Genomic DNA, 27,481 nt, shown 5'->3' with positions numbered 1-27,481 from the left:
TATCGGTGTACAGAATCGTGCAAACGGCGCTCTCCTGCAATTGTGATTCGCGATGATCAACGTTGTCTTCTCTTCTTGTTCGATAGAGTCGCAAATGAAATCCCTATCGTGCAGGCAGATCACGCAAGCCAGCCTCGAGGGAGTATCGATTTGATCGCCGACGCTATCATAAGACCCCGTGACCTCTCTAGGTTCTGCAGTGTCGAGCGACGGTCGTTTAACTTAATCTTCATTAATCTCAAGAGCCATTAGGGTGTCCCAGATGGAGGCTGGAAGGCGAGAAAGGCGGTGGCTTTCAACCCATGTTTCCAGTTCCCGCGCATGTTTGTGCGCCTGCGAAGCACTGCTCCTAGGGTATTTACGAAAGAGATAATGGTAACGTGTTGTACGAATTGCGAGACTAACGTTAACGCGAATTCGCACTACGGAAAGCTAATTCTAGCGCGTTGTCCCGATGTTTTCTTCGTGAAAGCACCTGTTAGGTCGTTTCTTATTCTTTTGAGACTCCCAAAAGCCTCGGGCGCTATGGCTTAAGACACCATCACGCCGGGCTGAAATCAGCACAAAAAAAAAAAAGAAAGAGGAAAGAAAGAAGAAAAAGGAAAGGAAAAGAAAGCAAACATGCGTACGTAACAACAAACACTGTTAGTAAAGTTTTATTACTTTTGCCTTCTTTTATTTCGCATCTTTGTCTACATATTATTTTTTGTCACCAGTTCAATTTTATCATTCTTCGATAACGTTGGAACAGGCGGCCCTTCGGTGACTTATACTTTCATGCATTCATTATTTGTTCTCAATAACAAAACAGAGCATCAATATAAGGAGGAATAAGAAAGACTAATTATTCGACCCTATCTTAACGCGCTGTTTTATTAGTGAGATCGCACCAAATAGCCCAGCAAGAACTTTCAATTAATATTTGATCGAACACAGCATTCACTGCTGATAAAATTATTTTAGACTTGGCGTAACTTTATGAGCAAGCTAACGCAACTGTAACTGCATTTCAATACTTATGGAAAGGAATGATAAAATAGCATAGTACATTAATAAACACAAACAGCCAAATAAAGAAGTGTAGAATCAAAAGTGAAAACTCAGTAGAAACCTTGAAAACACACAGGCATAAAATAAACCTGATAGCGTGATCAGACGTCGAGAGCGCACCCGACGCGGATGACGTCCATTCAATGACTTGATTCGTAGCGGGAAACCAAACGGCACAATCAATCAATGAGTCAATCAATCTGAACGTTATGAAAATATAACGCAAAGTCATGATGTCAAGCGCTAAATCCTCACATAGCAGCATCTTCAACGCTTGTGTCTCGGGCACCAGCAAATCGCTTAAGATTGATAGCATGCCGTCAGCCCTCTGTCTACCATCCAGTAATAGCAATACAGGGACCAACAAATTTGAAGGTGTATGTATATATACCACGTACATATATGATACATTCAGACACGTTCCGATCGAACAAGAAATGCCACTATCAACACAGGCACAAACACCGAAATTCAGGGATGACAGAACGTGAACCTGAAGCGAGGAGACCACGAATGGAAAATCCAGAAGCGTGATCAGCGGAGCAACAGCAAGATAAGCGTCAGCCGGCAAGTTTCAACATGTCCAGCGCCCGAAAACTTTGCTAGCTAGTGCGAATTTAGAGTTTGAACATCGAACTTGAAAACAGTATCGGTGTACAACCAGACACCACTGTAATGGTGTCCGGCCGTCTGTGGCTTTGCTCAGACGCGTTTTAGTAAAAACTAACAAAAAATAACAACGGGGTGATGAACACATATGTCTACATCTCGACTGACTACGTCACAGGGAGATATAAAACATTTTCTTACAGGTTATTTCGAACTTTTGCAAACATAAAAAGTGCAACTCGTCATCGCCGATGATTTTACTACAAATACTCAAGTAATAAAAAACACGCAGTTCATTGACTTTATATACATAGTGCGTCTACCTTCTCGTCATACTGAAGCAACGACGCGGAACTGGCCCTATAACGGCGTGATCCTCCGCAAGTGCACCGATATACCGACGGCAACTGCATCGAGTTCGCTTATATGAGTGTATACTTCGCCGATCACCAATTGCTGATTTATATCTCCAATGCAATCGATGGCTCATACATTTACTCAAGACATAATGCTGATGGTGATAAAAACGCGCGCGCGCGCGCGCGTGTATGTGTGTGTGTGTGGTGGGGGGGGGGGGGTAGGGCGTACTTAAAACCGTCCTAGGAGCTGCACATTCTTGGCGAAATGATCTTGAAAGAAACATACGCGTCTTCGTTGCAGGTTCTGTTCGCGCTGGACCAGACTCTGCGGCAACACGAGCGCATCCGGCGTGGAGCGCAGCGCTCAGGCTACGGCGCCGACGACCTCATCCGGCACTACAACTGCGGAGACCTGGACGCCGTGGTCTTCTCCCGGTACGGAACTGGCGCCAGTTCGCTTGACAGGCGCCGCAAAGAGTGCGCCACGAGCCGGTAGCTCTGTCACAACAAACTTGGAAACCAAACCGCCTGCTAATAAATGTTTCTTTTAATTGTTTACACAATACAGCAGGCCCAAGTGTGGGCCCATACAAGAGCGGCATCAAGGCGTATCCATAACAAGCACTGGTGTGAAATAAGAGAACAGAATGCATCTTAAAACACCAACGACCAACAGCGAACACCTGACTAACAGTCACAGCAATACTCCATACAAAACACCGCGGATCTCGCAAAACTGGCAGTAGTACCAGAAACAACACCACCAACAACAATAGCCTATAACTAAATAAATGAATAAATTCTTAACTATCACTCCTAGTACCTAAAATCTAACCAAGAACTATACAAATAGAGCTTTACCAGTCGGGAACAGAGAACAGTGTTCGAAAATGCGACTAAGTTATATTAGTGCGAGCGACGAACGCTCATAGGAACAATGCCGGTGAGAAGCCGCGACTTCATCTTGTTCGTAGCGCGCACTGAATGAGAAGAGGCAGCCCACCATTTCACGTTGTACATTGCATAGAAGTGCGCGGTAACTTTTTTAACCACGTCGATAGGTGAACATTTTCGAGTTGGTGCCGACACCTAACACGTGAATGTTTAAATGCACTTGCTCTCATTACTATAACCTGTCGGTTTCGAAGGCGCATGACAGTGAGCCACTTTCAACATTAAAAAAAAAAGCCAAATTATCCTTCCATATTCAAGCTGTCAGACTGATGTACATCCATTTCTCGTATTGCAGACGGTAATTTAACACTGCGCCTTTCTGAATGATCCGTGCATCAAATAATTCGCAATGCTAAAGGTACTTATGTATACGCTATAGATCATTTAGCGCAATATACATGGAGTCCTTCGGACGTTAGTGCTTTTGGAGAAGGTGGTCAAGCTGGCAAGTCGTATAGGTAATATCTGGACTGCTTTATATATATCCACAGTCGGTGAAACGAAAAAGTGGAACATAAGTAGGAGGTGGGTTAGCTTTCAAACGCGAATTCCAGTCCCGTATTTGATAGCTGGCCATGCGCCTACAAACGCACTCGAAATTGACACTCTTACATGATGTCTGTCTCTGTCACAGCACTCGTCTATTCTTTGCTAAGTCTCTGCCTCGTTTCTGGAATGGTGTCGCTTATGAATCAAGCGCGAAATAAATAGGGACCTTGTCTCCATTTACGTTTTAAGTCGCGCACTGCTTAACGTGTAGGCACTTTCGATGCTAGCCACTTAGTTATGACATCTTTTGTGTTAGACTTCCACGGCTGAATGTGGTGGGGAAGCTGTATGCAGGTTTAGTCAGGCAATTCAGGCCGGCAAATACTGCATCCCGTGCCTCTTTTGTGAAACTGTATGGAAGTGGCCAAAGGGAGTACTGTAAATATTCACTTAGTGGACTGTCCACTTCGGCCACCGCTGATTCGATGGGAGCGCCTGTCTCCTTGGCGCTGGTACCTTAGCCCACCCAATCAGCACTTCAGCAAAGATGAAATGGAGATGTCCACTAGGTGGACACTTATAGACTACCCCCCCTCCCCTGCAAAAGAAAAAAGCATAAGAAATTTGCGTTTCAGATGGAGCGAGGAGTGGCCACGACACATGATTCTGAAATACAGTGACCACTGCAGAAAACTCCAGACGCTGAAACAGGCACGAGAGAGTACCACGGCGCAATTTTGCTTTCGCATTGGTAGCATCCGGTTTTGTTACAACAGTTCAGGAAAGCATTCTTCCTGTTCACGCTTCGCAAAGTAAGCATTTTACTGTTGATTCTGTGAGACACTGGCAGTGTGCTCTATCGTCTTTGGTATCTTTCCTCTGCCTTCCTTCGGCTGCCCCTGCATTTACTGGTTGTTCTTCTCTTCTTTTCGGTGGACAATTCTCTGTCCTTACGAAAAAAAAAGGGGGGGGGGGGGAGTAGAATCCCACCTTCCAGTAATGAAGTTCCCTACCCATTTGCGAGGACAATAAAGATCCCCCTTATTTTTTTCCCTTTCTTTCTGTGCGGCTGAATCTTTGCGTTAATGAACACTACGCCAATTCCGTTGCAAGAGCTTTACTCACCGAAGGGCGAGTTTTCCCACTGTATATTACTCAATAAGGTGGCTTTCCCACGCTGCAACTATGTGTGCAATGAAGTACCCTTTACAGGGAAGAACACAGGAACTAAAATTCCGTATTGTGGCAATAACTGGATTTATAAAAGAGTATAAAAAATAAAGAGAATAAATAAAGCAAAAATGCGTCTTTCGTAAGTGAAAGCAGATGTAAGTGTGGTGAAGTTCCGCTAATTATGACATCAACACACTTTCCATCCCCTTCAAAATCGTGCGTGTCTCCATGTCTGTGGCAAGAGCTCGGGCCAGGGTCTTCACGTTAAGGGGAAGTCTTAACGATGAAACGCTAACGAAGATTTGAGCAAATATTAGCCAGTGTTCCACCTCGAATTGCTTCTGTGCTACAAGTACAATCATTGGCAATAAAAAAAACGTAGTTATTCTTTTATACGCACAAACTTCTGGGATAGTTTCTCTGATGCTGATGCTGGGATCACAGCGCTTACGCGACGCGGGTATACCAGCCTTGTATATGTCCGCGTCGCTTGAGCGCTATTGTCCAAATATCACCATCTCACTTATCAGTTTACCGTCACCGCCACCTTCGCTTCGCTTCGCTTCGCTTCGCTTTCTTGCGTTGTCCCTGTTTCGCAATTCACCTGACAGATTACGTTGCTTTCATCCAGTTGTCATGATGATGCAGTATGTTATGATGGTCGCTGTAGCGATGGTGTTGGTGGAAACGCTGGCAATTGTAATCTTAGTCTAACTATGGTTATTGATAGTGACATCGGTACGATGCATTGATTATAGAACTGTGAAATACGTTCTTTTTCCTGCATTTCGTCACAGACGCGCCGTCTATCGCGTCGCGCGTTGTATCACACACTATGCCAGGTAGTGTGATCGTTAAGGTGTTCGTACCGTTTCCTGAAACTGCCGCTGTCACTGTGTTTGGAACAACGTCTCCAATTTGGTGCGCACCAATGAGCAATGACGCCTTCAAGGAGTGGCCGAGTTGTCTGCGGCGATTTCGCGAACGCTTTCGGCGTCACTCAGCGCCTGTCCTGTTGGTTTGGGCGCAGGGACACTGCGCAGGTGCCCCCGCTGGCCAACACGTCCCTGCGGCTGTCGGCGCGCGAGCTTCGGCTGGCCAGGGACATCGACCGTTACTTCCGGCACGAGCTCATCTACAAGCGCAACCACCGCATGGGCGACCGCGTGCTGCGGCTGCTCAAAGGAAATCCGGGACAGAGCTTCTTCTTCGCCTTCGGCGCAGGTCGGTACATTCGGCCGAGCCTCCGGTGACGGACAAGCTCGCGCGCAAAGCGAGTTGGGTGGCGTTCACCGGGACTAAAGCGCTGCGACATGACATTTTGCAGTCCGTGCCCCCGACCTTACTTTGCTCAGCGCTGGAACACTTTGTGCGTGTAAAAGAATGGCGCATCAGCACATGCATGCCGGCGGTTCAGTGCAGATACGCGAATTCAAACAAAGAAAAAAACCCGGTAATGTTGGTTCGTACGTTTTAAGCGCAGAGGAATGAATACGTGCGTAGATATTTCGTGTTATTTTAACTGTCGACGTCTTTCTCGCGCTGTGATTGTGATTAAAAATGGAAATGTGAATGCAATCCGGAGGCCGTATTTAGCAGAGTATTTCTATCTCCTTTAATTCTGTTCTTGTCATTCGCTGAGCCGATGTGGCCGACTTGAATTTAATGTCAACGAAAGCGGGGGGCGACTGTCCCATTCATTGCTATGTCGAAGCAGATGAAAGGGTCTATTTTCTATTTTATTTTATTGATTTCAAATGCAGTGTCAGTGCTATTAGGGATCATTGCATAAATGCTTTAAGTCGACAGGCTACGGTTACTGGTTCACCATGTGAAGTGTAGGCACGCGTGAACACACAACTGCCTTAGATTAATCCTAACGCGTGTTGCGGACACCCTTTAAGCCCGAGAACAGCTGTACTGTGACCTGGCATCCGATTCCACTTAGCTGTTCAGTAATCTAGTGTCGGATGACGCCGCAATGTGCAGGGATCATCGAGACCTATTTATTTATTTATTTATTTATTTATTTATTTATTTATTTATTTATTTATTTATTTATATTGCGAATCTCAATAAGGGATTATTGTAGAGAGGGCAAAAAAACGTACAATACAAAAATACAAATCGAAGAGGGAGTATACAGGCGGACTAATTTCTTGTGGAAGTATTACAATGTTGTTGTTCATGGAACGCATGTAATAATTAGTCATCAAGTGTATAGATCACCAATATGCACAAATATAAGGAGTAGTAGAAAGTGGATTAGGTTACATTTTTTGTGCATTCTACAAATTTTACAGAGACGAGAGTGATCTAAGGAAACCAAGAACAACAATTAAAGAGTTTTTTAAAATTATATTTGCAACACAATGGAATAAGGTTGACAAGCCATGCCTGCGAGGCATGTAGGTCAATCGCGAAAGAGATTTTTTTCCATGTGAACTGTATGCATCCGTGAAATGGGGATTATGGAAGATATCCTTCCCCCATGCGAGGGTCACGCGGATAGCCGTGACGGCTCTGTGCTTGGACAAGTCGAGCTTAGCCCGCCTTTAATTGTGCACCTAGCTCGGAGCTCGGTCTTGCGACCGGACGGTAGAAGGTTGAACGTGTTGATGACGAATGAGAGTGTTGCCTGGAAGGCAAGCGTACACTCGCAATATTTAATCATCGCGTCGTGAACTGACAGATTAGTTTATAAAGCGGTGTACCTATTTTCTACATCTAACTGCTGCACTTGGACTGCACGAAGGACGCCATCATGACGTGCCGCATTCAAGAACCGCACCTGCGACCTTCTCCTAGGAAGCTCACCGCTATAGCCGCTGTTTCACCACTCAGAAACCTCGGACTAGTTGAGCTGCCTGCGGTCGCTACAGCGTCCCCTTCAGCCTCGGTTTCCATGAGGCAAGGAAACAGGGAGAAGTCGAATACCAAACACACGCGCACAACTGGGCCCCGAATGGAAGCGAATCCTTTCTTTCCAACGCCACCTGGAGCAAAAGGCAGAGACGTGGCGTGAGAAATAAATATAAAATAAAGGAAGAAAGTCGTGCCAGCGCTTGTCGCAGCCACTGTAGCGCTGCGTGGATTTCGACCCGACGTCCATACTTATTCGCTTGCTCTCAACGCACGCACGCACGCACGCACGCACGCACGCACGCACGCACGCACACACACTTTTTTTTTTCATATGGGACACACTGCCCGCATCTTTTCTTCGTCGCTTAGCAGAACCACATTTGCGCGCCCCGACCGCCACAGAGTGAGAGAAAAGGAAAACCGCCCAGGCGCAGCAGAACCGGCTTCCACGCTTGCTCTTCCACGTTCCCGTGAACGCACCGGCGTTTTTCGCAAGTGCAACAATCAAGCAAACAGCAGTAATAAAACGGTCGAACGAGGAGACGCGTAGAAGTAAAAGTTGATGACAAGGACACGGCAAAAGAAAAAAGGATGCGTATTCATCAGAAAAAGATACAAGTAGGTTTTTCTTTCCGTTGTTGTGACCAACGGAGGAGGCATCCTCTCATGAAAAGTTCAGCAAGCGAGCGGCACACAGCAGGCTTAAGCGAAGGCGCGCTCTGAGCCTTCGCGGCTATTGTTCGCCGGAGAAAAGTTTCGCCAGCGAGTTGGGCGCGCAAGTGAAAAAAGACAACGCACTTTGTGTGCGCGGCGGGCGCCGTGTAGCGATGGGAAAACTCCCTTCCGCGCGTCCGTTTCCCGAATTAGAACGAAGGGTGTGTTCGCTACGGGACGTCGGGAAGGATAATTTGCGAACCGTCTATCCCACTCCCGAATCATTGGGTCAGGAGTAAGGAAAAACGGAAAGTGGGCTCGAAACAACCCTCATCACGCAATGTTGCGAAGCGCGGTGGTTGGCTGCGCTGTGGGTGGACGCAATGGTAAAACGACATTTGCGTCACTTGCCCGTCGGTTACCCGACAGTTAGCCCGTCACATGTTCTTCACCGTGGTTATGGCATTTCTGCTGCAAAGCACCAGTTGTCTCTTTCTATTGCCGTCCGTGGCGACTGCACTCTGATCGGGACGGAACGCAAGGAACGCTCGTGTGTGCTTCTTTAATTTTATTTACCAATTTTATACACAAAAGTTATTGGATGGATGGATGGATGGAAACAACTTTATTCTGAATCCGGCAAATGTGACGACCCGGGCTCAGGTCTCCCATGAGGGGACTTCGAGGCCTTGCCTCGTCGCCGCCTCTCGGGCTTGCTGGACAGCCCACTCTTGTGTCTTGAGGTTGGAGCTGCGCAGAGCGGCGGCCCACTTCGACGCAAGAGCCTCCGGAGCTACTGCCATTATAGCTGATGTAACCCGACACTCCCACAACATGTGTGACAGCGTCGCTCTAGTTGCCTGACATAAATTGCAAAGAGCAGTCGGGTATTGCGCGGGGAAAATGTGCTGCAATCGCACCGGACTGGGGAAGGGAAGTTATTGGATGACACGACCCTATCTCCCGCACATTGCCCAATAGGTTGGGTGCACTGCTTACTATATGTGGTGCATGTTAAAGAACCTCGGGCGGTTCTTGGTTAAATAACTGTAGTGGTTAAAGAACCGCGGGTGAACCAGAGCCTCCGTGCTCAGTCCTTTTCTTCCTTGTTATTAGGCGTTGAACACTCCGTGACTGTCAAATAATGAGCCTGATTTTGTGGATAGGTATGCGGCGTCCCCGTAGGGACATTTTCTTTTTAACTGCCGAGTTTGCCCTAGAACGGTGTTCTTTCATACAAAAGTCCAGCATTCATGTAAGTTCCGGTCATAATGCCAGTTTTGAGCACTACTGTTTTATTTACATTGATCTGTTCAACGTTATGCACGTAGTTTTCTTTTAATTTTTAGATTGCGATTATCTTGTACTTCGTAACGCCCAATTTAAGCAGCAAGATCTTCAACGGTCTACTGGGTTAAACTTTACGATCGAATTGAGAAATAACGCTTCCGTCAAATTCTTTATTCGTGTTTTTGGGCGCCTAACATCTGCACCGCTTCTTTTTCTACACTTTTAAAAAGTCACTTTTAAATTCTTCGTCCGATCTTTATCAAACAGCCGTGAATACCATTGACCTTAATTGGTAGATTCTACGCTGCGAAAACGTCAATAGCACAAAATGGGGCACATATTTCTCTACGGGTTACTCGTCTAAAGATCACCGCGTTTACTTAATCCGTTATTATTTTTTTCTTCCGGGTGACTGGCCAGAAAGTCTGCCTGCTCGTGTGTTAAGTGTAACCAGCCGTACAATCTATTTGCGATGTCCTGTGTGCACTGTATTTGTTACAGCTACAAAAAGATCGCGAACTGTGTCGAAGTGGATGCCTTCTTTCGCTGTATAGAAAAAAATTGGAAAGACCCGTGCATTGGCTGAGAATGGCTAGCCGTCAAACTGGTAGGATTCGTTTCAACGTAAAACACTGCCATTCGCTTACACACGTGTGGATGGCCTTGTTTATAAAAGTGCCTTTTTATTTTTATTTTTTTATTTTGTATTGTATATAAAGAAAAACATCCCCTCAATGAACACAGCTGCGAAAGCACTGTAACGATTTGGGCGATGCACCTTGCTTACACCTGTCTGGTCATTCCAAGTAGCACGTAAGTAAACCACTCTTTGATGGCGGCAGTGTGACCACAAGGCTCAAGGGTCAGAGTGCATGCAAGATTGTCAAAGCGTTTATAACTACGGGAGAAACCGTTATACTATACCTATACTCATCAGCTCCCTCGACATCTGTTCGGAATTTCGAGGCTTATTTGTGTGCGGCTACCTTTTTGTGTACGTCGACGCGAGCAAGTTGGCATTGTATTATACACCTCGTGTTTTCCATTAAAAGGCTTCTGTCGTCAGACCTTGTCCTATTTACTGAAACCGTGTTTTTGTGCTGTTCACAAGAAGATGGAGGCTTGAAGTAAAAGCGCTAAAACAAGAATTGTCACTGAAGCCAACGTTTCAACAAGGACTCGATCGCCTTTGTCAGGACAGTCATTGATTTAACGTGGAAGCAATAAAAAGCGTATAAATGTTTTTTCCTTGTAGTTTCAAACGCTTTAACAATCTCGCCTTCTGGTCCTTAAGCCTTACTATCACATCCATTCTTTAAAACAGTTACTGCCCTGACGAAGACAAGTCACCTTGTCGAAACGTTGGCTTCAGCGACACTTGTTCTAGACTATACAGACTGTTAGCAGAGTTCACTAATAGTTTTTTTACGATATGCCTTTATAGAAGTACTAAATGACCCTGGTGTTAACCAAGTGAGTGGCGTTGCTGCAGCTAACTGAACTTGCGAACCACGCGCAGGTCACTTCCTTGGCAACAACACGGTGCTGGACTTCGTGCGCCAGGGTGGATTCGACATCGAGCACATCGTGGCTACCAGGAGCATACCGGAGTGAGAAATTCGCCTGCCCCTTTGGACACCGAAATAAAAAAAAAACTCGCACTTTCTTCCTTCCAAGCTTAGCGTCGATATAAGTATCAAGTTATAACTTGCATAAGGATTTAATCTTTAAATCATACGTGCGGATAAAGCAAACCCGCCGTCAATCTAAAGGCAGCGACGAGCACTGTACTTTACCACCTCCTTTAGTACGGCTGCGATAAACGGGCCACATCCATAGTGAACTTGGTTTATTAATGCGTAGCATTCTTTGGCTAAGTGCCCGGGGTAGTTTTCGGCTCCATTCCGTTCGTCCTTCCTGTTTCGTGTCCGCCCCCCCCCCCTCCCCCAAAAAAGACCCCTAGCGCCATCTAGGCTTGAATAGGTGAATACACTTCTGTACGCTTTTCGCCACCTACTTATGGGCCCACAAGCCTGCGGCGTGATATTTTGTCAGAAAGTCGTCAAGTGCCGACTAACATCCGCCCAAGGCTTAAACCATATAGTTTCATGCCATAATTACTAGAAGGAACTCTGGCACTAGTATCTACAGCAGATGCAAGCGGGGTAGTTCAGCCAGCGTGAGAGTGGTGGTTAGTATATGTACTTGCCTGAACTTTGTTCTTCAGGCTTCAAACGGCTTCGTGATTTTGTAAACTCGTCATTTTAAACAATAGGGCTTTCTTTGTTACCTACACTGGCTACACGAGTGTAGCTAGCGCAGGAAGTGGCCATCTTTTTACCTGGTGTACAAGTGTAGCTCCGCCAACCGACACGAAGCCATTTTTTATCGCTGTAGTGTGGAATAACAACTACACTTTCTACACTGCAGTTTCGATGAGTGTATGCAGCAGATGACAAACAAGCACGCTGGCGTTGCAACGCATGACGCCATTTTATCTGACTGTCGGCGCTGATATAGCGACGATATAGTGAATATTCGCTGCAAGGACAGTAACGAAGTGCTAGCGTGACTATATGTCACAGAGGAAGGTGAGCTAATCTTCCGAGAATATGTTATAACAGCGAAGCTGTATATGACTAGCCTATTCGTCTGTCCGTCCATCTGTCGCCTGTACGCCGAAAATTCCACCGGCGCAACCCCATGCGCATGCACCGCTGCACGGGGGGAAAAGAAAAGAGGAAGAGACACGCGCGATTGGCTGCTCCAGTAGTCACATCGTTGCTCTCCGTCGCAGCCGAGGCGCGCGCAGCGGTTTCTCTTCGGCTCCGAAATGGTCAGGCCACGCGTCATACGTACTCCTGAGGATTAGGCAGCTTTCGATCAGCAATGCCGCGAGCAGAAAGGGAACGAGCTCGTCTAAGCCGTGCCGATGCTAAAGCCCGGCCACAAGAACAGGCCCGTGCAGCCGAGCGCAAGCAGCAACTGCGTATCGAGGATCTGGCAGCGTACACCAAGCTGTCGTTTAATGAAACGTCGAAATTAACCCAGTGATAAACAGCGGGGCCGCACGTTTCAGCTTCGCTGGTTAACCCTCTGTACGGAATATGTGGGCGGCGATTTCTTTTTTTCTGTTCTGGTCCTTTCGTACGCGCATGTCTTCCTAACACAGCCATGCACCAGCGCGCCCAGCAAGAAGTTCCTCCAAACAACTCGGCAGTCATGATAATTTTGTAGTCGACGTTGGTTAGTGTTATTGGTCTGTAGTCCTTTACATTTCTCACCTGTGATAAGTACTTCCCGTTCGGGATTAAAACAGTGCGCGCTTGGGAAAAGGGTGGGGTACAGTGCCCCTGGCAGAAGATTCAGCGATTACTTCCTGGAGTATGGTAGCAAAATTATGCTTAAAGGCTTTATGCAGGGTGTTTCACGTAACTTGTGCCAAACGTTAAAGCTATGCGAATCATAGACATTGCCTGAAATGTCTCACTGCGGAGGCTTCTACAAGTTATTGCAAGCCGACGCCTGTAAAACGCGCAGCAGAGACCGCACCGTGTTTATGAGCAGAATCGTTCTGTCAGGCGCTTGTCATTGTCCAGAGCGTTTCTTGGGGCGCTTGGTGGACGCCGTGGCAGACCGTAGGCGGTGCCTGCGCCATTGTTCACAATATGCATGTCATCAGTTGCATTTTGTGCGGGTATTCCACGTTGATGTTGCGGCACGGTGGTATAAAAATACACTTCTTGAAACGGTTTTCGATTTTTTCGACGGAGCGACAGTGCCTTAACGCTGGTTTAAGCGTGGTTAGCGCGTCTGAAGCAACTAGAGACACCTGTAAATTCTAAAGGAACTTAAATCTGGGGCTGATAGTATGATATAACCTTAGAAACAGAGCAACAACAGAAAAAGCCGGTAGTTAGTCTGTCAGCGCTTTTATTTTTTAACGACGCTGTACTTAGCGTTGCGGGCGCAATTCATCGGTCGTGCAGCCTATGTAGGCGAGTACCCCAGCTAAATCTGTCCGTCACGCGAAAAGTGCAATGCCTTGTATCAAGATGTGTAATTTGAGACAAAGATGTGTAATTTGAGAAGTTAAGGCATTATTTAAACGTTATAGTAGTGTAAATGTGGACAACTGGTACCTTTATAAGTGATATTACTTGAAACAAATAAAATATAAAATTCATCAGAGAATGCCCATATGATCAGATTTATGCATATCCATAAGGATGCATGCAAACTTTAGTTGGCCCACTCCTACTACAGGCTTACCCATGCATATTCTATGGAGCCCTTAGAAATTTTATGGGAAGCCTATAGCGGAAGTGAGCCCACTAAAATTTGGGTGTGGGCCCACTAAAATTTGCGGGTGGGCCAACTGAAATTTGGAGGCATTCTTAGGCATACTTAAACTCCAGTGGAGGTTCTGCATTTTTTTTTCATCTTCATGTCAATTCAAACAGCTCATCTGAAGCAGCAAGCGCTGCATATGCCAGGGCTGACCCCCCATCTTCAGCTTTCGCTAGACGCCTCTCTTACGGTGCTGCGGTTTCTGCGTATGAAATTAGACTGCTGCGCAAGGGCACATGGACAAAAGGAGCGAAATGAACGGCCACGACGGGACATACTGCCATCCTGTTCCTGCTTTTTGTCCCAGTGTCTTTGAGCAGCGAAGTGATATTGTGGCTGCCCCTGCCCCCTCCCTTCCCCTCCCGGTGCAAGGGTGAAGAAAGACGGCGAGCAGGAGAGCTCGTGGCCGGACCCTGCGGAGGTGCTTGGCGACCAGCAGCAGTCTGCGCCCGACCAACCACCGGGCTGGCGACGCAGGAAGGCCAAGAAGAGGCCCTTCCTTTCATCGCCGCCCACCACCACCAGGCCGCGGAAGTTCAACGACCTCTGGGTGCGCCTGGACTCCACTTGGTAAGCAGACACCCGCGTCGTGGTCCTTGCAAACCACATATGGGCACAGGACGTCCATCACAGATAACCTTCCGGTTCCCGGCGTCTGGAAACGTAACTCGAAGGGAAACTCGGGAAAAACAATGAATTGGAGGCTTATCAAGGTTAAGCCCAGTGGATGCTTCGCAGCCACTGGGCTTAACCTTGATAAGCCTCCAATTCATTCCATTCATTCCAATCCACTGCTTCGGTTCGCGCGACGGCGCGAACCGAAGCGTGGAGGCCTCCGCTGGGCGACGTCCGACGGCGCGATATGAGGCCCCATCTGCAGCCGGTGTGACGTCATCACGTGACGTCACATCATGTGATCTCACTTCAGGGTCAATGGTGGCCACCGCCGGGAGGCGACCGACGGCGCGATATGAGGCCCCATCTGCAGCCGGTGTGACGTATTCACGTGACGTCATGTCACGTGACCTACTTGAAGGTCACTTGAAGGTCAATGGTGGCCACCGCCGGGAGGCGACCGACGGCTTGATATGAGGCCCCATCTGCAGCATGTGTGACGTCATCACGTGACCCCACTTCAGGGTCAATGGTGGCCACCGCCGGGCGTCGCGCGAAGGCCCGAAACCTACGTTAATATGCTTCGCATAAAACCAAGCTAATGTATAGTTCTTTCATCGACAGCCTTTATAGCAAGAATTCCTGCGCTGCAGCTATTGCTTATGCGTCTAGCTATCGCTGACGCTATAACCATATGCTCTTTACGAAAATTTATGGCGAATACGTCAGATATTAGCGAGGTGATAGCTTACCCGGCTGCTGCGAGGTCACGGAACAGTCAGAAGCATTTTGAGAAAATCGTCATTCCCGTTTCTTTCATACCTATGCGCTATAACGGTGCTTTTCAATGAGTCCGGACTGGAATCGAGGCGATAAGAGAGATTAGACTTGAAGTTTACCTCGCTGCAGACGCTTTGAAGTTTACCTCGCTGCAGACGCTTAGAATAATATACACAAGAAGCGCTCTGCCGGGCGGTCGCGGTTATCTTGGTGGTGCCGTGCCGACTATAGGCAGGCGAAAATCAGCAGTGGGCTAGTTGGTTGAGCAAGGACAAGGTAGAAACAAGTACACCCTTGCAATTTTATAACAATATCATGCGAGTGTCGACCGCAAGGCGTGTCAATGGCTTTGTAGCGGCGAGGGCTGCAGGGTTGGCAACTTTATGTGCGGTCGTGCAAGACGAATTCTAGTTCGAATGTATTCTGCGGCGCTGTTCGGCTTTAGGGTATCACCTCACCGCTACAGGGCCACTGACACGCCGCGCGGTCGACGCTCGCGCGATACCGTTAAAAAATTGCAAGGGTGCACATGGTGTTCTGCGTTCATGCAATTGCTCCAGTCTTGCCATTCCGTAGTTATTGCACAAAATATTCCAGTACAGACAGGCGCTTATGAGAGCGCTGTTCGTCTCTCTGGAAACCGCCTTTATACGTAGCAACTGCAAACGACATGTTTGGCCCTCAGCAACGCGCTCGTGCGTTTTGTCTGTGCAGGCGTCCCCGGTCGCTGCCGGCCGAGGCCCTAGGTGCGCGCGCCTCCGCACCGGCGGTGTCGCTCAAGCTGTGGCGCGGACACCGGGGGGCCGCCGCCGCCAGCACGGGCCAGACGACGATCCTGGTCGCCCTCGCCTCCTGTTTGGCCGCGAACGTCGGTAGGGGTTCCTTCCCGCCCTGAGCCGACAGCCGAAGCCTGCATGCGGTTCCGCGCCGACCTTTAAAGGGGCAGCAACGGCGTCGAGGATCCCGTGTCTGCCAAGTTAGACCTCCGTTCGTATGGTGCCGATGATGTGACAGCGTGTACTGACCGACAGTGGGAAACAGTTTTCTGTTTCCAATGTGCTGTCAGCATGAGCGTGTACTCAGATTGCGGTGGTGTGCTTAATGACCAGGCGAACAAGATCCCTCCAGTGTGTCTACTGTGCTGTGATGGTTGCAGACCAAAGTGACGGTGTGCTGACTGACAAGCAGCAACGCGCAATCAAGAGTTCAGCCATCTTCGTCTGTTAAAGCCCGATTTCTCGCAGGCGCTAAGCGTTCCCCAAAGTGACGGGATCACCTTCTCAAGAGCCAGGAGGCGTAAACGGCTACCGATCATGGAGCGAGTCGCACGGCTATATATTTTCCGGCCACACCGAAGATGAAGTTGTAATGCGCTGTTCTCGACAGCGCATACGAACTGGGCGGCGTTAGTACCACGAGGTCAGTCGCTATGAACTGGCGTCTTCAATCACTGGCCGGCCAACGGGGGCGCCTAGCACGTCATTCTAAGCACTCGGGAGAAGAGGCATCGGGAAGTGGCCGCTAGAGTGATTACATCCAACACTGCCGCAGAAAACTACGGGTTCACTGAGATGAGTAGACAGCGTATACTTACCTCGCAGGGAGAGCAGTGGCATCCATGTAGGTACACGTGAATGAAGTTCCGCCTACCTCCGCGCACTTCGGTACGTTCGCGCTCGCACCGTCGTTACACCTTCCGACAGAAAAACTAGCGTTCGCAAAAGAATCTAGCCGATAACGCTTGATCCTTTCACTCCACGCGCAGGCAACGGAAGAACCATACGCGCAGGAAGCTCTTTCGATAACCCTTGTCTGTTTTGTTCTTCAAATTCAAGAAACTTTTGTGTCAAGCATAAAAGAATTTAAACAACGTGAAGAAAAGCTGAGCTCTTTCTGAGCTGCCTATAATCTGGAGCTATTCACAGCAATACCGAGCTACAAAGCTGGATGCCGGGACTTCATGCAGCAGGTTACCTGCTGCATGACCGGTAAATCTTTCTCATGACAGATTTTCTTTCCTTCAAGTCGACCGCACAGGAGAAGAGTGTTTCATTATCATTAAATCTCAAATTTGTGTGCATTCCATTACAAAGCTGTGTGTGTCCTGACTTCCAGCGGCAGGCGACGACCTACGGAATCAGTGCCAGGCGCCACCATGGTCTGTATGCACAACAAAGTTGAACTATATTTTTAGACCTATAGCGTGTCATGATTTACAAGAAAGGTGCAGTATGGTTGCTCAACTAACACAGTTACCAATACGGAAAGACGTGCTATAAAGGGTTAGGGCCTACAACGGAACTACAGAACCACCACAAAAATGAAAAATATTTATGACAATACAGCAGAACACAAAAATGGGAACGTTCATACGAGCTGCAAGGCATTATAAAAAGGAAACCTATGTTTTGTTATCCAGTAGAAAAAATAATAGCAGAAATCGGGACATGGGAGATTTGCTCGAAAGTCGAGACTGTACCGATAAATTCGGGACCGTTGGGAACCGTATACTCTCTTACTGGAACAGCTCCGAAGTACTTTCGGCGTCAAACTTTTACAGATCGCGGTATCTGGGAAAAACATGGGATTTCCGATGTAGGGGTTGAAGGACGGACTTCGGGATGAAAACCCAAACTTGGGAGTATTTATTTTACATTATGTACAGAGAGGTGAGCGACAAGTAACATTTGTACAGTCATTACGGGCCGGCAGCAACTCGGACGCTGCGGCCCGCGGCAAGAAGTTCGAGAGAGGTCAATCAAGGGAATCAGGGAATGTCCTGGTCTCTCTGGAAGGCTTCTTATAAACCCGTCGAGCACTGTAAGTCACGTCATGTTTGACCAATGGGAGAGTCCGCTCCGATGACGCCACTTTCAGCCAATGGTAGGCGCCCGTGCGATGGTGTCATACCCGGCGAAGAGAGTCGGCGCCAGGTCCTCCTCTCTTGATCACTTGAGCCCGGTGCGCTCTTGCCTCGCAGAATTGCAATCCACTTCTTTCGAGGAGGAGAAGGAGGGGGGGGGCGCTCATGCTCCATTGCACGAGTGCCCACCTGCTCCCGGTGGTACGGCTCCGCAGTGGTGGCAAATGCCTTCTTCAAAGCCGAAGGGGGACGATTGAGCTCCATTGTCCCAGGGCCCCTTCTAATCCCGGCGGCACACGACCTGGGGGCCGCAAACTTGTTTGCACGTGTCTCCTCTGGAATGCGCTTTCCTGCTTCTGCATTCCTCAATTAGCTGTGCTGCAATCCGATGTGGTCTGGGGAACTCGAAGTAATCGTAGGAAACAGCTCCATATCTAACAGCTCGTCCTCGCCCCGGTTGTTCTGAATGGCCGGTGAACTCAATTCGCTGGCCATGAGGAACGCTGAAAGAAGCTGCAGGGTACTGGGGTCGAGCCTCGTTTGACAACCCTCGGGATCCTGGGCCCTGGAGAACATACGTCAAACAAACCAAACAACACAGCGCTGCACCACGCGTAAGCGCAGGCTCTTCACCCCTGACTCGCCAGGCTATTACTGAGTCAAAATCAACCCTGATCTTTTAGTTCCCCAATTTTGACAAAACAGCTGTAACCACCCTTGCAAACAGCCATCCATTTCTCCTCGAATGCCGACAAGACCAGAGTACTATTGTTGTTGCAAAACAAAAGGGTCGTTGACGATGCTAACAACAAATGAAAACAGCCGAACATAACTTAAGTGGCCTAACTACACGAACAGCATGTTTCCAATCTATCGCAGTGGCGTACTTATCGCACGTATTGGTGCCACTGAACAATCTGGTCAACCTCACAAGTACGTAATCACAAGCGCACTAGCCTTGTGGTCACTAAACAAAACGCGTACTTGCGTTGTAGGCAAACTTTTCATTTACGCTTACTCACGTTTCTTCCCTGAAAAGTCCTACAGGGCACGTGACTTAAACGAACAATTAAACTTGCGGGACTTACACACTCCGCAGAACCCTTAAAATAATGCGTCTTTTAATAGCTCGTTCCACGCGTACTTATCAGAGAAGTCAGAATACGGCTGCCCTCCACACACACGAGCAACCCAGTCATAAATCTGCTTCCTTCCGTCCACACAGGACATGCGCTAATGGAACTAAGAACGCCTCTCAGTGCAACTCATGCACTCACTGAAAATCTACGCGCTTAACCTTAGAAAATTCAAAAACACTTAAAAAGAAAGAAGGTTAAATAACACACGCGCGTTACGATAGGCCTCTCAACAACAACCTTGACCCTCAGGTTACTCACACACACAAAAAAAAGCCTATCTACTTATTAATGAACATCTCGCGAGACTACAGGTTTACCTAAAACGCATCTTTCAAATCTCGAGCTTCTCGAACGAAAACATAAACAAAGCTCATACCTTTACATATTGAAAGAAAACCTAGTCTCAAATCGCGAAATTGTCCGATGCTCAAAAATAAAAACAACACACTTCATTTCTACGGAAGCGCTCCTGGCCTCCCTTTCCAAACGCTTATGTCTGACTCATACTCTGAGCCGTCCCCGAGCTGGTCGTGGCTTGAAAACTACTCTGACTGCCGAGGAAACACAAAAGGGCTGACTAACTATCAGCTCCCCCAAGACGTTACGGTCTCCTGCCAATTTGCGTCCTCGCGCCCCGCTTTCAACACAAACTCGATTGACCGCGTCGCTACTCCCCACCTAGTCTCGTCCTGCCACCTTGCGTTTCTTCGAACTGCACGCTGAGCTATGAAAAGAACTACGGAACGACGAGGAGTATAACAGCCTCGTGCCCTTTGTCCGCGTCCGTGCAGAACATTCTTCGCGGTCCCCCTTTGACCGGTGGCTCGACCATTCTGGATGCGTCAACATCGTCCTTGACGACCGCACCTTTTTCCTCGCGCCCTGCCCCTTTGGGTTTCTGGCCATCTTTGGCGGCGCTACATAAGTTACCGTCTTTCGGTCTTTACCGCGCTTATTTTTACGGCGCTTTCTCTTCGCACTCACTTTCATGTCGCCTCGTGCCTCGTGCTGGCCGGTACACATTTCGTCGGCCCGGATCGGTCTCTTAACCGCACAGTCTGAGTGATTTACATTTAAATCAACACTCTCTCTGCCTCGACTGGCGGACAGCTCAACCGACTCTGGCACAATGCAGCAGGCTTTACTCGAGTAAGACAACTCGCACTCTTGCGAACTGCCCTCTACTACATTGCCCAGCTCACGCTGTGCATCGGCACACAGCCCGTCGGTATCGATCGCTGTCTCACGCGCACAGCCCGAATGATTAATAACTGAACCATTCCTATCTAGGCTATCTAGACTGGCGGAGAGCCGCACCGATCCCTGAACAATGCAGTTGTTCTCTCGTGAGCTACGGAGCTCGCCACCCCGAGAACTACTCTCAACTGCACCGTCCAGCTCGCACTTCACTTCTGCACTCAGATCTGGCTCTACATGGGTGCTCGCGTCTGTCGCGTCAACAGTACCCTCTTCTTCGCTAGCAACCTCGCTAACATTACTAGCGACGCACACGCTCGGTAACTGTGCCAATTTGTTCGCAGCTGGCCTAGCTGTCTCCACAGTCATCTGTTGGCACAGCACCTCGTCGCTCTCACTCTGGCCTTTAACGGCCTCTATTGCCACTAAGGCATCGTTAGCAGCTAGCTTTTTCCCTTTTCTTATGAATCTGCAGCTAATCTCACAGGCACTACTCTTCTCGTCGGCTTCTGGCGAAAATCCGCTCGATGCTGCCTCATTCTTTCGCTCTGTATTACCTACAGAATTCTCAGACAGCTGTTGTCTCTGTGCCAATAACTGATCACAATACTGTATCTCTTTGATCAGTGCTGCCTTCTCTCTCTCATACTTTTGCTCACGCTCAAGCTTTCGTTCCTGATACCCACGTTCGCGTTCCTTCTCACGTTCCTGACGCTGACACCTAAGAGTAAGTTCTTGAAGCTCCTGCTTCCGTTCATTTTCGCGTTCTTCACGCTTACTCTGACTCTTAAGTTCACGACGCTCTCGCAAACGCACACGCTCCCGTGGCTCCTGTATCACCTCCCAAGCAAGCTCAATGCTTTTGTCATCATTGCCACTATCTTGAATCGCCTTTATGATAGCTGGCGTTTTCATCCGTTCGTCCGCCTCAACTCCCAAATCGTCGCAAACCAACAACAAGTCTAACCTCGTCAACCTTCTAAGATCCATGGCAGCTGCCCCGACAGATGGTTAAAACTGTTTTCCTTAATTAATTTGTGCAAATACACAATGCAACAAACTCCCGATTCCCAGAACTATTCAAAATGAACACACAACATTTGAGTCTGGCGAATCATAAGGAAAAAAACCACGCGCTCACTTACGGTTGCAGCACCTTGCCACCCAGTTCATTTGTCCGCTGTTCCCGGTTCCTCCGGACTCCCTGGGTCGAAGGCTCGCTCCTTCTTCGCTACTCCCAGTTTCTTCGGACCTCTTTCGACGAAGGCTCTCTCTTCTTCGCTCTTTCCGGTTCCTTATGATCTCTCTCGACGAAGGTTGATCCGTAGCGCTGCCACCAGCTGATGCATTCGGAGGCGATCCTACCGCTGCCAACCAGATGTAGGGGTTGGAGGTACGGACTTCGGGATGAAAACCAAAACTTGGGAGTATTTATTTTACATTATGTACAGAGAGGTGAGCGACAAGTAACATTTGTATAGTCATTACGGGCCGGCAGCAACTCGGACGCTGCGGCCCGCGGCAAGAAGTTCGAGAGAGGTCAATCAAGGGAATCAGGGAATGTCCTGGTCTCTCTGGAAGGCTTCTTATAAACCCGTCGAGCACTGTAAGTCACGTCATGTTTGACCAATGGGAGAGTCCGCTCCGATGACGCCACTTTCAGCCAATGGTAGGCGCCCGTGCGATGGTGTCATACCCGGCGAAGAGAGTCGGCGCCTGGTCCTCCTCTCTTGATCACTTGAGCCCGGTGCGCTCTTGCCTCGCAGAATTGCAATCCACTTCTTTCGAGGAGGAGAAGGAGGGGGGGGGGGCGCTCATGCTCCATTGCACGAGTGCCCACCTGCTCCCGGTGGTACGGCTCCGCAGTGGTGGCAAATGCCTTCTTCAAAGCCGAAGGGGGACGATTGAGCTCCATTGTCCCAGGGCCCCTTCTAATCCCGGCGGCACACGACCTGGGGGCCGCAAACTTGTTTGCACGTGTCTCCTCTGGAATGCGCTTTCCTGCTTCTGCATTCCTCGGGGCCGCAAACTTGTTTGCACGTGTCTCCTCTGGAATGCGCTTTCCTGCTTCTGCATTCCTCAATTAGCTGTGCTGCAATCCGATGTGGTCTGGGGAACTCGAAGTAATCGCAGGAAACAGCTCCATATCTAACACCGAGCAGTATTCTTAACCCGTGAAACTGTACACTGTATGCTGTCCCTCTGTATACAATTGTAAAGCCTGGAAGTCTGAATTTTCTCAGATATCGCGATACGGAAACCTTTGACGCTGGCTGTACACATGCAAGCGGGCCGGGCAATAAGAATAAACAACTCCGTTGACACAGACACCGGATATTCTGCGACACAGGGCCCTATAGAAAACAAAGTTGGGCCGATCCTGGCGGCAGTGCAGGGCAGAGCATTGGCTTATACCTTCGTAAAACAGAGGCGCCACCGATGAGCAATGACTCATAAATGACTCATGACCCTCCCCCTCTCCCCGTAAGCAAGGAAAAAAAGGGTTTGCGTATGAGTATCCACGTAACAAAAGTGCGTTTTCTCGTACATTCAAATTATTTTCTCATATATTCAAATTGCAATCCGATGCTATCATGTCCGTACACTGTGTTTAAGTCGGACATCACAAATTTTCTGATGCATTTTACTTTGAGAAATTCAATTAGTTCAGTAACGATTAGGGGAGTGCCTGCATGTTTGTGGTTCGGGATTTTTTCTTTTTCTTTTCCTTATGGACAATGCCGCCGATACTGGAAACCTTGAGGACGCATTCTCGCAAGCTTGGCGCCCGCACCCAGCGGGCTACCTCCGTCCGAGAAAAGCGAGTTGGTCTAAACACGCTCGTGTCTTGCTCAAGTAAGCGAACTCAAACCCTTACGTAGGGTGTGCGGTTATAGACATATTTACACCTTTATTCACTTTAAGGGTGTAAAATGTTTTAGAGCGCAGGCGGCAACCAGAAGCCGGCATATATGCCACTGGCCCCTCATCAGTGCAGAAGGACTCGACATGCAGAGCAGGACACAACTTGGCAGGCACTGTTCTGTTCACAGAGCCCTTTAGTGTGTCTCAGTGGGATACTAGGACCTGCACAATGAGATAGGCCGAGTGCGATGAAGCAGCTTGCTCACTCTCGTTCGCAGGCAATGTAGTTGCTGCCTGCTTGTTCAAAGCCTTAGCCAATATTCGTTGCCTTCGGGAATGGACTTTTTAATGGCGTAGTTAAGCATCGGCAATATTATCCTTCCGTAATTAACATGCTAAAAGGCGCATGCAATGATTGTTTTACGGAAAAGTTGGAGGTTGCTTAAGAGCTTCGCCTTTAAGAGTGGAACGCGATAGCATTCAAAGATCCGACTGCTTCTCACGCTTCCTGGAAAGTGCAGCTTATGTAACCGTAATGTTTACCAGGAAACGCTGCCGGTGAAGCGAACACTATGCACGAAGGCCAGCTTTCTGGTAGAAACGCGGCATCTTGCCTGGGCCGATATCGGGGGTAGTACACAGCCGAACACACACACACAAAAATCAGTTTCGGTTAATTATTAGCCCTTTAATATTTCAGTCGGAGAAGATTTAACTTAAAAGACATGCGCTACCGGTGTTTTGTTTCGTGGCACTTGTTTGTGGGCTGTCATTCTCAAATCCCGAGGAATACATTTGTCAAGAATGTAAGACAAGGTATGAGCAGCTTTAGTGATAGCATGGTGTGGCATGTTCATATACCTAAATATATAGGGCAATTTTTGCTCACGGAAGCCTCCACCGACACTGGATTTTCTGCGACACGAGGCTCTTAACGATATCGCGTTAAAAGTGGCAGGTAAAAGAACTAATACTGAATTAATGTAATTGTCATGCAGCAAATGTAATGCACTGATACAGCGGCACTGTGACAATTGGCAACGTAACTTTCGTTGCATTTCTGCAGCATTCAACACTCTATTTTGGCTAAGTATCCGCGGAATAATTCCAGTACAGTGCAAATGAATATCGGTCAAACATACGCACATTGCGCATCGAAAAGCTGAGCCTTGCCATGTCTGTGTCTAGATTTCCTCCACGTGTTAACAGGGAGTAGTGGGACTGGGAGAATCAGTGTATATTGGTGCCTGTCTGGCCAACCCCGCAGGCAATGCGCGATGCAGGCCTCATGCACACGAGACAACTACATTACACGCATTTCTGATGTATTTTTGATGCGAAAGCATCAAATGGCTCATTGAGCAAAAAAGCCGGCATCTGTAGCAGTGAGATGGCACCCAAATTTCCATTGGCTATGATGCCACGTCATGTGCGCGCCTCGACGAAACAGAGCAGGCGAAAGGGAACACTTACACGAGACGTTCATTTGAGGGATCGCCAGTCGTTTGTGCGCAGGCGCGAGTAAGAGCGGGCGCGAGAGAGAAAATCTGGGGGCTTTTGCTCCTTGAATATATGGCTGTGCCTAAAGCCCCTACATCCACGGTGGCGCGTGGGCAGGGGCAGGGGCTTTAGGGGCACACGCCTACAACACGCGCCCTTCGTAGTACCAGAGTCCTTAAGGACTCTGGTAGTACCTAGGCAGGGTCAAAAGCCCCCAGATTTTCTCTCTCACGCCCGCTCTTACTCGCGCCTGCGCACCAACGACTGGCGATCCCTCAAATGAACGACTCGTGAACAGTTATTACTGCCCCGCTGGCGCGCCAGGTGCTGCGCGAGGGGAAAGGGCATCGCCGCGACACCACATTACTCCCGCTCTCGGAATCCTGTGTTGTCCGCGTGTTCCTATCCGCGCAAGCTCTCGACTGCATTCTAACTTCGCCTCGGTAATCCCTGTAAAAAATTTATGTAAAAAGCAATAAATCTGAAAGGAAAAACCTTGGCAGTAGTGACTTTCGAACCTATGACCCCACGCTCAGAAGCCTTGTCTTGCCCACTGGGCTAATGCTATCTGGGAGGCATTGGCCAAGCATCTCAACACACTCACTTGCCCGCGAGGAATGCATAACTAGGAGGACCGCTCAGCAGTGTTCAATCCGCCTTTTTCACAGCGCGATGGCGCATGCGCCCTGCCCTAGCGGATTAGTCGCGAAACGTTTTGGAAGGGACGCGCGCGTGGCAGCGCGGCCAGATATCGGGGGAAAGTACCCCAGGGAAAAAAGAAAGCGTACGGACTCTCACGGCAGTGAACACTTATGTTGTGTACCACGTTGGAACTCCACTGGTAGCTCGTCGTCGGTGCGGTGCCGAAAACGTGCGTAAGACTGCAACTCCACTTACAGAAAAGGGCCAGTGCTTCGTCCGGACTGCACCGTGAACCACGTAGTTGCCGCCTTGCATTGACGGCTGTCTAATTTATCGATAAACCCCTGCGTTGCACTCGGGCGACACTTCAGAAACACGTTGCTGACGCAGTCTTCTTGCAGCGTCGGCCCACTGTTGCTTGTGGTCGCAGCGCGTGCCCGACTTCAGGCACTCCTTTAAGGCGTAGTAACACTGGGTCGATAGGAGACCGACAAGACGCTGACGCCGACGATTGGCCGACTATTCAGCACTGTATTACTGAAACCATTTGATCGATGCAACCGACGGGTACGAGTTGTCATATAGCGCGACAGGCTTTCGTGTCGACGGCACCGACAAAATCAGCGTGCTGACCATAACAGCTTGACCGAACCGACAACGCGATAGCTGCACTTCATTCACTTGTAAATAGAATTATTCGCGCTAAAAATGTGTCGACATGCCTTCGAAATTGAAATGTACGAGCTCCAGTCCTCTCAAGTCGTGCACGTGAAGTTTGAGTCAATGTTGATCCTGTTTAGCTAAGGTTGGGTTAGGCCTGACTGACCCCGTCAAGTTTGTGCACCTGCTACCGATGGAGCTGCACTTAAAAAATAAGCAGTCGGGACGAAGGAAACCGCTCTTATAGTTAAGTTGGGGCCCTATAGTGATTTGATAACTACTCCTCACTTCGCACAGCACGTACACAATAAGCGGCAAGTAACGACACAGCGCTGTGCCAGTATATTGTACTTTGGTTACCGTTCCCGAACGCCACCGATCGCATTCCCATAGATGGTGGGTCTGAATGTGTTATGCTGACACATTTCTTAATTCCAGAGAAGCACTGTTTACCTCTGTTTCAAACGGGAAAGAAGAAACAGTGCATTTGGTACAGCAGCATAAGCTCGCTCAGTTGCCAACAGTGTCAGCAATGGCATCCGCGTTTTCACAAGAAAACTACACGGCCTATAAGTGGGAGCTTATGCCGAGCACAGTTGCCTCTAATAATCCTTTATAGCATGTGCAAACTGTAGGTATGATGAAGTTAAACAAGAGCGAGAATCAGTAGTAACTGCCTGCAATACATAAGTGTCTGGATCACAGTTGCAGTTGTTTAAGCGACTCAGCCGCTCATACTGACACGTCTCAGGGAGGAACAACACAGTTCATATGTGCAGATAGGTATGTTTTGCTACGTTTTGACATTATTTCACATCAGCGATGCACCGTTTGCATACAATATCCGAAGCTAACAGTGACCTCAAGCTGTAGATGTAAACAAATGCACCGCTTTGGCAAATCCAATGTGGAAGGCTGCGCTCGAAGGCTTCATGAATGTGCGAAATGTTTAGTGAATGTGCAATCGCAGACATCAGCGACAACGAACTCTAAGGCAGCCACGTCGGCACACAGAACTCGGCGTGCATTTATCGGCCGCGCTGTTACCACAACAGCGCATTTGGGCTTATTCACCCAGTATAGTCGATGGGTGAACGACATGCTGCCCCGGACACACCATTAATAATTAATCGCGATCCACGAAACGCACAACCGACGCACAGTCAACATTGGCGCAGGTACACAAATCAACTGGCAAAATCTCCGGCACCTTTCTAAAATGTTTCCAGTGGTATGCATTAGAGGGCAGCACAGGAACATGAAAAAGGCGGATTTGACATTAATGCTTTTGCATTCACAACTCGTAAGTGCACAGGTGCCCTCAGATTTTTCGACGTGGTGCCAACCGTTGTCAGCAAGTCCCATTTCACATCACCTGAAACCATGCAGCTAGTGCGACCAAAGTGCATGCCGTGAAGATTGTCCTC

At 48.6% G+C, this 27,481-nt stretch overlaps 1 protein-coding gene across 1 annotated transcript in view; it reads left to right on the top strand.

Annotated features, from left to right (window-relative positions):
- Window positions 1-17,280, top strand: part of LOC135911083 (metalloprotease TIKI2-like) — a 59,731-nt gene extending 42,451 nt beyond the window's left edge. Inside the window, exons 5-9 of the mRNA XM_065443180.1 lie at window positions 2,320-2,453; window positions 5,665-5,858; window positions 10,963-11,053; window positions 14,166-14,363; window positions 15,903-17,280. Of these exons, the coding sequence (XP_065299252.1) occupies window positions 2,320-2,453; window positions 5,665-5,858; window positions 10,963-11,053; window positions 14,166-14,363; window positions 15,903-16,083 (798 nt within the window). The 3' untranslated portion in view covers window positions 16,084-17,280. The remainder of the gene's footprint in view (window positions 1-2,319; window positions 2,454-5,664; window positions 5,859-10,962; window positions 11,054-14,165; window positions 14,364-15,902) is intronic.
- Window positions 17,281-27,481: the final 10,201 nt, after the last annotated feature.

The sequence above is a fragment of the Dermacentor albipictus genome, chromosome 9 (genome assembly GCF_038994185.2).
Source record: "Dermacentor albipictus isolate Rhodes 1998 colony chromosome 9, USDA_Dalb.pri_finalv2, whole genome shotgun sequence".
NCBI classification, from domain to species: domain Eukaryota; kingdom Metazoa; phylum Arthropoda; class Arachnida; order Ixodida; family Ixodidae; genus Dermacentor; species Dermacentor albipictus.
This window is presented reverse-complemented; position numbering and strand designations above follow the sequence as displayed.